The sequence below is a fragment of the Phymastichus coffea genome, unplaced genomic scaffold (genome assembly GCF_024137745.1).
Source record: "Phymastichus coffea isolate CEN01 unplaced genomic scaffold, Cenicafe_Pcof_1.1 PCOF00048, whole genome shotgun sequence".
In the NCBI taxonomy this organism is placed as follows: Eukaryota; Metazoa; Arthropoda; class Insecta; order Hymenoptera; family Eulophidae; genus Phymastichus; species Phymastichus coffea.
In genome coordinates this window covers 346,366-360,427 of record NW_026706859.1, presented here as the reverse complement: position 1 = coordinate 360,427, position 14,062 = coordinate 346,366, and the positions used below count along the sequence as shown (strand labels likewise).

General features: G+C 29.3%; 1 protein-coding gene across 7 annotated transcripts in view; it reads right to left on the bottom strand.

Moving 5' to 3' along the window:
• Window positions 1-495: 495 nt before the first annotated feature.
• The window catches only part of LOC131665246 (potassium voltage-gated channel protein Shab), a 64,858-nt gene continuing 51,291 nt past the window's right edge, over window positions 496-14,062 (bottom strand). For 3 of the 7 annotated variants that reach the window (XM_058937006.1, XM_058937007.1, XM_058937012.1), the window contains 3 exons: window positions 12,825-13,125; window positions 10,765-11,013; window positions 496-9,558 (listed from right to left, as the gene is read on the bottom strand). In XM_058937006.1, the coding sequence (XP_058792989.1) occupies window positions 9,290-9,558; window positions 10,765-11,013; window positions 12,825-13,125 (819 nt within the window). In that variant the 3' untranslated portion in view covers window positions 496-9,289. Of the gene's footprint in view, window positions 9,559-10,764; window positions 11,014-12,824; window positions 13,126-14,062 lie in introns of those variants that run through there. The other 4 variants (XM_058937008.1, XM_058937010.1, XM_058937009.1 and 1 more) reach the window with 4 other exon arrangements.

The following is a 14,062-nucleotide window of genomic DNA, read 5'->3' as shown; positions in this document are numbered from 1 at the left end:
GGTTGAATTTTATTTTTCTCATAATCTTTTATCTAGTTTCACGAAATATTATAAAAATCAAATGAAATTTCTTAGAACTTGAATATTTTATTATGAAAATCGAAACCGATATTCAATGCAAATATATATATAACAAACAAACAAAAACACAAATAATAAAAAATTATTTTCAATGTCTGAACTTTTTGCTTTATCAGATGTATTTTGTTTTCATTATTATAGCTTGTAATACGTCGTCTATAATATTAAAACGTAAAAATCATTTCTAGAATAATAGTAAAAATATATTTTTTATTTTCTAACCATCACTTTTTATTTAATTACATATTTCTATTTTTTCAGTATTCCTTTAATGTGGTTTCTTCGAGAAATGAAAAAAAATCCAGAGCTGGCCAAACGAATATCAAGAGGTATAAATGCTAAAAGTGAAGAAGAAAGTCCGAGAAATCTTTCAACTGCAGAACTCATTAAGTCTGAACAAAGAATTTCCTTTTTTTAACGTTGATCAGTCATTCCAAAGACCGTTGTTTCATAAGTATTTTGTTATTGTAAATTTATCAATTATAACATGTTACTCTGAAGAAGTCACATATAATGAATCATTAAGTCTTCTGCATTATTCTGGAAATGGATTAAACGTAGAAAACTGAACAACAAATCGTTAGATAAAAAATTGAATACAAAATTAAACAGTTTTTAAAACGAACTTGACGCAAATTTAGATCATTAAATTTTTATTGAAAAAAATAAAATGCCAGTCTACTTTTTCTTGTTGAAAAAACTACACCAAAGCTTATTTCATCAGTATGTCAATAAACCAAGAAACAACGTAAAATACTTACTAATAATATTATATAATATGTACTATATAATACGAGGATATACGAAATTACGTGTATATTCGTTTATATTGGAATGTAATATACGTTAACGGTGTAGTCATAACCTGCATGCCGTATATGAAAAAATGTTTAATTTCGTTCTTAACAATTTTGTTAGTAAACCTTCATTTTATTTACTATAATAATAAAATTGTTATAATCTGATAAAATTTGTTACATTTATTTTACCTGCAAATCAATGTATTATCTTTGTTACGAATCATTATATATACTTTGACAAATTTTTTAATGTTATATGCATTATTTCTTTTATTTAATACTTACTTGAATTATATTGATAATATCAATAGACACTATCCATTCCGGTCATAAAAAGTAGAGTTTAATATTTCCGATATCTTTATATTTATAAGATGACAGATTTTTTAGTTATTCTTCTAGAAATAACAATTTTATATGAACAGATGGAACAATTAACAAGATACTCAAATGTTATTGTTTCTGATCATGAGTATATTTTGAAACTTCAAATATTATCCAATTTGTTTTTCACGCATTTATAACACTTATGCATCAATGATTTGACAAAATCGCACTAAAAACATTACTTATATTAATAATAATGTATGCCATAACGTGAAAGAGTAAACAACATACAATTTAGGGCAAATCGCATTTTCTCTTTTCAGGTACAGTGCATATGTGTATGCAAGCGCAAATGTATTCTTAAATAGATTTTTTCAATTTATACAAGTATCATCGGAAAATGAGAAACATACTCTACTGTACATTAAGTCTCATACATCGTAAAATATTGCCACAGCGAGATTGCCAATGTAATGAAAAATCTGCATATATGTATAATACAACGTATTTCTAATAAATTCGTAGATCACAATGAGATAGATAGTTTCACCGGCAAGAACGATATTAAATTTTTAATATTTCTTGAATCATTATTGTACGCTGTTTATTTTCACAATACCTTTTATTTTATTATGTTTTTGGAAAATGAAATATATTCCAATGATTGTTTTCCACTTTGCATTAGCAATTATTTTTTAGCATAATCTTTGCATGTTTTGTGCAGAATATGTATCTACAATAAAAAATGAACTCTTTGAATTAATTTTGTAAATTACATTTCGCACATCACGCTGTTGCATTGGGTAGGTGGTTAGCGTCTTATGCTATACATAAATTGAACCTACAAGCAGGTTACGCTTGTTTGTACCAAAAATAGGCTTTATTGCTAAATAAGTAAAATTACGTATAGAAGATATTTTTTTTCTATACTTTAAATAGTTCCACTACATTCATATTTTATAATGGTATTTATCACACGCTTCATAGAACTAAATTCAATTGACGCACACTCGGAAAGTTGGCTTGTTTTATCAGCGTTAGCGTAGCGTGGTTTTCTGCAATTTTTTTTTCAATCGCAATGAAAGGTGACACAGCACTGGCGTTAGTAATATTAAGGGGAATGAATTTCGCTTACACGAACTTTGTTCACGATGCGAGAGTCGACAATATATATGCTACTCCAGGGGAATTTAATGCGCTCATATGTCTTGTGTACACGCGAAACTGGACACTCCCTAATAATTACCCTATAGGCCAATCAATAGAGCAAAAGTAAGCATTTTGGCACATAATTGTTAGCAGGTAACCGATTGTATCTGACGTTTATTGTTACGTTTTAAGTAGATGAAAACGTAAATGTTTTCAACTCGCAATATTTCTTTGGTAATCTTTTATGTATAAAATAAAATATAAAAACAACTGTAGCGATTTATATACTTCAATGAAGAAAAATTGTAGGTAATTGAAAGATTTTAGAAATCAGTTATTGCTCTTTACAATCGAATTATAATAATTTAAATAATGTCAAAAATAAAAAAAAAATAAAAAATTTGTCAGAAAAGTAAAATTTTATAAATTTTTATCTTTGTACATTTACATGAGATTTTTACATGAGTTTACAAAATGTCCTTTAGCTTACCCGTTAAAGAGCCACTGAATTTTTGAAACCTATTAAATTTGCACTTACACCAAAGCTTAAAAATGAGCTTAAATAGCTGAAAATTGCAGCCAAACATTGGGCGAAATCCAGCCAAGTGTAAAAGCCAGCGGTTGAAGGTTGGAATATCAGAGAAGAGAAGTACACGCGTAAATAGTTTTTAATGTTAATTATCTCCAAGAGTATCAAAGCTATTTTGTTAATTTTTCTTTATTTTCAAGATAATTAGATTATAGCAAATTAAATATATAATTAAATTTTGCAGTTATCAATATTAAAGTTTCAATCATGAATTTGTCCTCAAATAACAATTGATTTGTATCACTTTTACCTACAAGTATTTTAAATGACGTTACAAATAATCGTCTAAAATGAAGATACATCAAAGAATATATTTTATTTCAGTTATAAAAATTTACGATGATTTGAATCCGATAGTGATGAATATGAATTATCTCGTCCATTGTGCATTGGTATTTTTTAATAAAAGTAATACTCGAAAAACTAAGAAAACCGTATAATAATTTCAATAGTGTTAATACGAATGAAGAAATAGAGAAAACTGTGTACTAAACAAGTACGTTTTATATGCAAAAAATCATTATCAGTCAAATAGTTACATAATTTTTGATAGCTGTTCAGACAATGAAACTATAACAATAAAATTTGTCAAGAATTTTTGACGAAAATTGCAAAAGTAGTCGGTAAACAGCATTTGTGAAAAAACAAAACTTCTTGTAAATAAAGAACAATTTTGAAGCAATGACAAATATAAAAGTAAATTAATTGAAATCATTTCCTTTATTGAACGAATTATCGAACAATTATCGTTTGATCGAGACGAGAGATAGCTCATTTTATGGGTCTTCCAATTATTTACAACTTTTTTTCATTGGAGTTTATACATCGATGCAGTAGTTGTTTTACAAGCGGAAACTTCGTTTTGTAATTTTCACACACTCTTAAAAAATTAACAAATAAAAATTGCGGGTTGAAAATATATATGTTTTCATTTACTAATAACAATAAAACTCAAAGTATAGTCGGTTACCCGTTAACAATTATATGCCAATAAATCTCTATTGATTGGTCTACTAATGCAGCTATTATTTAATAAACGTACGTGTAGTATAAGATTACTATGTGAGCTGTTATTGTATAAAAATTATTTCCCCTTTTTATGTTAGAATTTAATTAGTTAATATAAAAGAAAATTTAACAGAAATATATTTACCCATATTTAATAAATCTTATAAACAAATAAACCTTTCTTATTATTTGTAACATGTTAATAAAATAAATTGTATAGCTTCAGTTAAGAATATTTATGAATATATGTATAGTCATTTTTTTTAAATGCTATGCGAGTGTCGGGATCAAATATCACTATATCTGATTTTCTATTCTTGATTATTTAAATATATATGGATGTGTGTGTGTGTATTTGCCTCCGCGATTTAAAGCGTGTTTATGAAAATTATTAACAATATCTTATTCTATATTGCAACATGACGTTAACGAATCACGTCCGCAGTACTGTTAAGAACGAGCATCGTGTGATTATATGCAATAATCAAAAAGAAAATTGAAATGCAAATTTCAACAATTATGATTATGCAGATATTTAGCTAACATCGACGTATCTTGTATCGCGTGCATCCCTTTTATCTACATTTACATTTGTATAAATATTATTTTTGAAAAAGGCTGCTTGCATCTCTATTATGATTTTTTTTACGTTACAATTATATTAAGACAAGCATTTTTTAATATATTTGAAAGTATAATAATGTATAAAATATTTGTACACATATCTACGAAATTGACAAAAATAAAAATAAATAATAAACAGGAATCCTATCAGGGTTCGGTCTTAGTAATACCCAAAAATTACTGTATTATAAAAATACCTCAAGTAATGTATACTATTTTGGTATATTATCATATACAAATCACAATTGCATGAATTTAACAGCCTTTTATAAAAATAATTATCACGTTGATAACCATAAATACCAAATATTTACTTGCAAATATAACGTGTTCCTACTTCAAAAATATTCATCAGCGAACAAACAATCACAGGGTATTAATTTCAATGAGTTCATTAGGATCGTAATTAAAACTATCAGTTTCAATTACATATTACCATAAACGACGCAGTTACATAAAAAATTTCATGAATCTTTTCGTTAAGCCACCTTGCCTTCACATAGTTTATACATCAATTTGATGCCAATAGAAATTCATCAAGTTAAATCTTCTTGAGAAACTGTAAAACAAATATTTACCTCAAAGAGATCATAACTATTTTTCTTACGCAGCTGTGTAATTAGTGAGAATGGTAGCGAAGAATTTATGCAAATTAGAAAATTTCATTCTAAGTTTTATGACAAAATTTATGAGTCTTTAGACCCACAGCAACAAAAATAATCTTCACATATAAAATTCATTTTATATATTTCCGTTATATTTATTTCACATATTTAAATAACGCCAAAGTTGACTTCAATAAATCTTATCATTTAAATAAGTATTTTACTATAAAGATTTTAACGATCTAGATGCTGAATGAAATCACGTAGAAATTCATGCAAATATGGAATATCTACATATTTTCATATCGAAATGCAACAACAATTTTCTAACTTGCATTCCTTTTTCAACCTTTCGAACTTTTTTGATTGGATTCTTTTGTAAACAAAATGTAGTCGTAAATTTATGTAAGTCATTTTTTTATTATTTAGGCAAGTGATAAGCGATAGTAAATCTTTCACGTATCGCTTATCTGCAATGCACAATAATTATATATTATATAATAATTTCGTCATTGCACATAACAAATACTTTTTCGCATTTTATACTTTTCTGTTTATCCGACCGTGAAAGTACATGGCACACATTCACGAGGTACGAAATCAAATTGCAAATAGACTTATATTTTATATCAAATTAGGCGCTTGTGCTTAAACCGCCTTACTTTCATTTTGACTAAATTGATGAATTTCGCAAAGATAGAACATCAAACGTAATCTCATTTACACTTATTCTTTTCCACTAGTTTTTTGTTTCGTACACTTTAAATATTCTATCCACGCAATCATGTAATTAATTGTTTTTAAATACGTATAAATTATTTGTATCTGGTATTTATCATTAATATGTCTATATAGTCGTGTCAGTAACACAGCCATGCGAACAGCCACAAACTAGGCTTCAAAACAAAACTCCGCGTTTCAAAATCCAGTAGTTGCTCAAAATAAATAGTATTTTTTACTATGTCTATGCAAAATTAATAAATAGTATTTATTTAAAGAGTTGAAGTTTATTTCAATATTCAAATACTATTGAATATTTTTTGTTCAACGGTCATAATAAACTATAAAATATTAGTGTACGCGCGTGTTTAAATTTTTGAAACGTTATACATTTATATTTACCCACATACCATAATTACATTTTCTTGCAACATATTTGAACTGATCTACTATAAGATTTTACTTATCTGTTTTTGACGTAATTACATTTCGTAAACGCTGCTAATTGCTAAATAAATGCTTTTTCTCATATTTTTATGATTTTAATGTTTTTAACGGTTCCGAAGAATATGAAGTCATTTCAAACACAACAAATTTCTTTATATTTGGTAATAAACTTGATTATTGAAATTTTATATTTTTTAAACTAAAATTAATTACTTCTAATCTTTCAACTAATTTCATTTAAAATAAATTATCGAGTTTTATGCATTTTAAGCAATTACTGGATCAAACTTTTATTGTTTTGATCTCCTATCAACCTCACTTTCAGGTAATATCGTAGCTTTTGTCGTTAAAACAGTGAAGTTGAAGCATATTGGTTCTTTTATTTATTATCTTTGAAAGTGATTAATCGGTTAAAAGATGTTTTTCACGAGTCACTCTTAAACTGTTTAACAAAACATGTGAAGAATTTAATAAAATGTCATACATATAAGAACAAACATATTATTTTCATTATTTATTGTAACTATATTTCAAAATAATTCTTTTGTAAACCTAATATTTTACGTAAATAAATTTTTGTGTTTAAATATTTCTATTTTCGTCTACATAACAAAGTGCATCAAGGTAACAATCGTATCTATAAAACAGTGCATTTATCATTCACCTAGAAAACCTCTTTGTTCAAATATGCTATTATACTAACTAGCATATCAGTTACATTCAAGATATACAAAATATTTATGCGATCTTTAAGACATATCGTTGGATATTTTGTGAATGTCGTATAAAGCATTTAATAGTTTGAGGGCAGCTTTTGATACCGTAATTTATACGATAGTTCTTAATTCAATTGAATTTAACTCAAATACTTTCTTACACAAATAAAGTTGTTGTTTTTCTATCTACAACTGAAACCCATCCGACAAGCCAAATGACTGACCAATTTTGTTTAGTATTAATATTTTAATAATGTAAAGACAAATCCATTAAGCATTTGATATGATGTTTTCAAACTGCTTGCTGATCTCCGTAGAAATCTCACACGAACCGCCCGATAATTGTATTGATAGTATTAAATTTAACTTTTTGCCTGGTATTACTACTACATTATTCATTGTATTGGAAATATTAAATCCTATTAAACCAGTTTGCGAATATCCATGTGCCCTATGTGACGAATTTATTTTAATTAATTTATATTTTTTACCGTATATCTTTAATTTTTCTGATAACTGAGCAAGTAATTATTTCCTGATATTAAAAGATAGTGAACATACTCAAATAACAATACAATTATCGACTGTTTTTATATAAATTTCGTAATTATAGCAAAGTTTTTTCCTTCCACTCCAGATAAATTTAGTAACTATACTAAGAAGCCTGATTGAAATTTATATGATATTAATTACTTTGAAAACTGACTCATTACCTTATCTTATTTCCTGTTAAAATAAAGTTTAATTCTACAGTAAACTTATTTATAACACAGTCGAATCTCTATAACATGTATTTTACAGGTGATATAACCTAAGGATTTCATTTTCGTCTAATGCTATGCAGTTTTTTAAATATTGCAAACTAGATTTGGTATGCATTTTAGGATATGCTACGATAAAATCTCTAAAAGGAGACATTTATTTCAAGATATTTTTTCGTTTGACTATTTCTTTGGTATCAAGATCGTTGGCTTCATCAAATTATTTTATTTTAGATCAACTCATCTCCATGTATCTGTATATATATATATATATATATATATATATACATATACACATATACACATATATATACATATATATCATATTTCTTTCCTATTTTCGCATATCTCGAAAACACTTTGTACATTATTCTCTCATGCTATTTTGATATTTTTATAATACACATCGCACGTACACTTTTCTGAGTCTACACTCCTTCAACATTGGAAGTATATTTGTTATTAAGTTGAGGCTCTGAAGGAGGACTACGCTTATAACCGAGGTGAAACCATCGTCTTATTGATAACTCATTAAAATTAAATTATTTTCCACTGTATCCATATTCCATAAAATAAATGTTTGTAAACGAATAAAAAATATACGTATTTTTATGGTATTTACAACTGTCAGTTTTTATGATAAAAACAAGTTCGCATCTGAAAAAATGTTTATGTACAACGATCTATTGTTTAACTTTAAATCGAACGTTTTTATATTATCTAAAAGCTCAGCGTTTTAAAATCGACTTATATGTAAGTAACAAGAACGCACTAATTTTACGCAATTACGAATATACAAAGTAAATCTTAGAAAAACATTCGATAATGACTTGATTATACTCTTACAGCACACTGAGAACGATGATAAAAAGAACGAAGCACCGCATATGTTTTCGTTTTTTCATCTGGTGTAATAACTACAAAAGCGTTATTTTTTGATGATTTTTCAATACGCCTATATTCAAATTCGAGCTTTCCATGATCAAGAAAGAGATTTTTGTCTCGTGTGCTTTTTCAGCCTCGCTTTGTTCGGGTGTAAACCTCACACGAGACAAGAATCTACTTTCTCGAACTAGTCAGATGGTGTACCATTTCAAAGAATTCTTTTTATTATGTTGATTATTACTAATATCTGTTAACAGTATACAAATTAATTCTTTCAAAGTTGACATACGACAAAGTTATTCACAAAAATAAATAAAGAAGCTCAGAATAAATGAAAATCGTCTACAGCAGCTTTTCATAGCGACACGAGTGGTGCGTGCGTGTGTAATTTTTGTAACAAATAATTCTATTTACCATCGCACTCGCATCTATGCCGTAGCAATCTTGATAAAATATAAAAATAAAAGGTATATTTAGAAAACGTAGAGAAGGAAGAAGTCAAAGCGCACTCGGTCCTCCTTTCGAAATCAGGCACTACCGGAGCATTAACAAACGTTTCTCTATGCCAATGAATTTACTACGAGGACGAGCGATAATCCTGGGGAAGACTGGGGCTGGACTTGCCAACGGCAGTCGACTGCACATTCTTCTTATCAATTTGCACGCTAAGCTTTTTGGAGGGCCGCTGAGGCCTGAGCGAGCTCAATAATATTGACTGGCTCTCGCGCGCGGGCAATACCTCCGGCGGCTCCTTAAAGCGAGGCTTCAGCTTCAATGCACGCAGTTCGTCGAACGCTCGTTTGTTCTTGTTCTCTTGGGTCGTCTCGTCGCGTGTTTGTTTTTCCTCTGAAAAATAAAGAAACCATTATCAGCGCTAATCTTCTCAAATCGATGACATCTCTAAAGTATATCTCTTCTTTTCATGTGATTCCATTGTTATTTCTGATGTATGCGATACTAGCGCTGTCAAGATTCGATATCATTTTTTCATTGGGATACACTCAATTTTTTTAATTATATTTTCCCATATGTTCAGATAACGATATAGCATAAATTTTATTATACTCTAAGATATACAACTAATACACGCTGTTGGGATACCAATACCAAATTGCAATAATGAGTTGATAAATTTCATTGAAATTTCTTACTACAAACTTAAGTTACTAAAAAGGAAATTCCAATAAACATAATGGTGTCATTCGTAAGATATTGATACTCATAATACCTTACATGAAAATCTTAGTGTACTTATGATATAGAAAATGTAGATTATTGTACGTAAACTTATAGTTCTATAAAACGTCATTGTTATACCATAATTTGTTGTAATTTAATGACATATTTACTTTAATTAAACAATTCTTTGATGAGTAATTGATAAATTTTAGCTCCAATCTTCAACAGCATTTAAAAGATATGTCCATTCAAATTATTTAAATAAACTATGAACATGATTCATGATAAGCGCTATACTAACAAGTTCACAACATACATAGAATGATCGATGATTCAGTGCTTTTCATTATTTGATTTTGTTGTACTTATGTTTAATGACAAAAAAATTGATTCTACGAATGTAATATACTGAAGAATATTGTAAATTAATAAAACATACAAGATATTTCTACTTTAATAAAGACAGAATTTAATCGAATATTTCGTTTCCACGCACCGGAGTTATAACATTATCTGTTAAATATAATAAATATATTCTTTTCAATGCCTAAATAAATTTTTTAAAACCGTTGAAACTATCGATAGTATATTAGTATAATATTGAAATTACATTCGATAAACTTATAACGTAGTCTTTTAGAGATTTTTTTTTATTTTATCGATAAAAGTCCGTAGTCAAATTTGCGAATGAAGTAGTAAATTTGACCGTATTCGATTTAAGTACTATTTACAAGGAAAAAACTATCTGAGCTGTGATAATACTTTGTGGATTACTATGAATACTGAATGACTTAAGTGGCGTTAAATAGCAGATGGAAATGAATCTTTAAGCCACTTAATTGTGAAGATTGTGCCTGCATCAAGTTGTCGTACCGTAGACATTTTGGAATGCGTCGCTCATGAGTGCGAGACCAACTTCGTTATCACACATTGTCGTCCCATACGGCGCATTATCAATAAGCTTCTCGGTGTCCGAATCGCCCGTTGTATTGCTGTAATAGTTATTGCTGCTTTCGGACTTCTTTAATATTGATTTTGAAATGCGCTGTCTTTCAATGAAAGGTGTTGCTTCGCTGTCTATTGAATCCGCTGATAGCGATAGCTTACTTGCGGCTGACCTTCCTGAAAAACGTTCACCAGGCACATATTGGAAATCAGATTTTATTTCTTCAATCGTTCACTCGCCCCGGCTCATTTACTTGAAACATCATTTTGTCTCGTTGTACGAGTTACAATTTCTTTCATTCGTTACGCATTCAAATTTTCGAATCTGAATTGTATATACTTTAATCATTAAATAAATGTAATATGTCGGAGAACTTGACCTAGTAAAATAATTAAGCTTTATAATATTACGATCAATTCGTGCTTCTATTGATATAATTTATTGTTTTTTTGACATTTGACTGTAATGATATGTTAGCAAGAATATATATTTGACGTAGATATTATTTCCATAAAATAGTTAGGCAGGTATTAAATTGTTTCATTCATTGATAGCGGAAATCAATGGGCACTGTTCTCATTAATGAACGTAACGAATAAGAAATTTTACTCTATACGTGATAGAGATAATCAAATACTTGTCATGGTGCGATTTCTATTTTTTTCGATATTGAAGTCGTGTGAGATCGACGAAGCGTGACGTGGGACAATTTCAACTGCTCCTACGTATCGCAAGACCTTAATGCTAGCAAATCGATTAGAATATTTTTGGTAATAAAATGAATCTGTCTGATGGAATAGTGGTATAAAGTTATATTGATTGAGTTGTATCTAGTTTCCAAACAAAATTTCGTAGGAAAGTAACATTTTGGAAGAAAACTTCTTCAGAAACAAAAAGCTTTGTCATGTATTACTTAGCGATGAAATTATGCAATAATTCGATAAACCACCATTAAGGTCAAATCACTTTGCATGCATCTTTCTTTTTCAACTTTTATCATATTACTTGGTGCTTGTAACAAAGCAAATAACGGTGACACTTTGGTTTTGAATGTCCAGCAGGTTCCATGATTTGTGACTTTCCAAGCGGCATTTATTAATGAAGCATACAGTAACGTGTGATGTTAGTGCCTGAGTTCCATTTCAAATACATAGATTAATTTTGCTTTATCTAATTTATACGTATTCACACAGTGTTGAAAAATAAAACAAAATTAGTCGTTTTATTCGTTAATTAACTATACCTACCCGCATATAAATTCATCAAAAAAGAAAAGCTTGAATGGTTAGAGAAAAAGAATACAAAAATATTAAAAAAGTTTGTTAGATCAAGTATAACAAGGGATTGCAAATTAATATAGTAAAGTGAACTCAATAATATTTTCTCTGCTTAAAACGCAGAAGTTTATTGCTATTTCTGATAATCGAATAAATCACGTTTATCATATATATATATATATATATATATATATTGTGAATTTTGTACTGTCATTCGCGCAGATTGTGTATAAATAAATTCATTCTCTCTCTCTCTTTCTTTCTGTCACGAGGACTTGCATACACGAATAAATTCAACTATATATATATACATGTATATGTTCTGATTTTCGTGTAATATTCCTCGATCGTCTGGCCAGTAACATTTTTCACAACATCATTTTATACACATACAAGATATTTCTGACAAAAAAATAATCGATATAATCTTTGGTCAACTCATACACTTGAAGTGAACACTTTATAGCGTACATAGTGAACATTTGATTGAATGTGCGCGAGTGATCGCCAACAATCGCATACCACAGCCTTCTCTAAATCTATTCACAATGTCATATACGCATGTCAATGCATTTATAGAATAATGATAATAAATAGCGAACCAATGATGGCAATAAATAATAATAATTTCTAATGGAAAAAAATGAGGGAGATGGAAGAAGGCAGCGCGATCGCGTCTTACTTGGAAAGGCTGCTTTTAGTTCATTTACCGGTGTTGTGTTTTGAACTAGCGATTGTCCCGAAGAGATGGTGATTTATCGCACGCGTGGCCGAGGCAAGGCTGTTGACAGGGGCGAATTGAGAGGCGCGTCCGCCCCGCAGACCTATGCCACCTCCGCCTCCGCCACTGCTGCCGATACCGCTGTACTGTTGTTGTCGCTGCTGCTGCTGCTGCTGCTGCTGCTGATTGTTGTTGTCCTCTTTGCTGTCGCCGAGGTCCTCTCGAATCGTCGATGAGCCGCTCGAGTCCGTGCCACTCGTTACGAACTGAGCGCGTTGCCGTTGCGTCGTCTGTAATTCAGGCGTTTTTTGCATTGCATACATTTCATTTTTATACATTACTGTTATTTTGTGTTGATGACAGATTTTTTATACAGGGAAGTGATAATTCTTATTCGATAATGTATTGGGCTGCTCAATAAATAATTGAAAATATTGATTTTTAATGTTTTTTATCTGTATTTAGTGATTGACTGAAGTACGGTAGATAAAGTAGGACTATCTTACATAGGAGTTACATATAAATAAGAAAATAGCAAATTATTTCAAACTACTTTTTAATTTTAGTTCTTGATTTTTATCTATTTTGAGTAAGACCTTGGCGCTTGATTAGATACTATCTTCGTAAATTGCATTCAAATTTACACTTGATTAAATGTGCCGACAGATTGCACCTAACTTTGGTGTAAAAACTGTATCCGAAAGGTGACTTTTATTCCTAAAGGTACTCTTATAGGTACCCGCGGTGTGAATTTCAACGAATTGTAAATTTACTAAAGAAATATTACGATACGTCAATTAACCTGTTAAAGTTTATTTGCGTTGTCTTTGCAATAGGAGAGAGTGTGGGAATATGGTCCCTACGGGTAATATGGGCCACATTTTTTTTATGAAGGCAAATATTCTGCGTATCGGTGTTCTGTTACTATTTTATTAATTACTTTATATTATATTCCATAAATTTTTGCCTATTCTCCGTGGTCCTGACACGTTTTACAGGCTTCTGAAAATTTTCACGCATATGTCACCAATCTTTCTTATTAAATGGAGCTTTTCTATACTTCTTTAAATAAAGAAGGCTTTCGGAGGAATATAGACCACTTATCTTTGGGTAATACGGACCACCAAACTATTTCGTGATATTTAATTATATCATATTTTTTTATTTCGTTGTAAGCACTTTTGACTTCAAATTACAAGAGTAATTTAAAATGCAGACCGCATATAA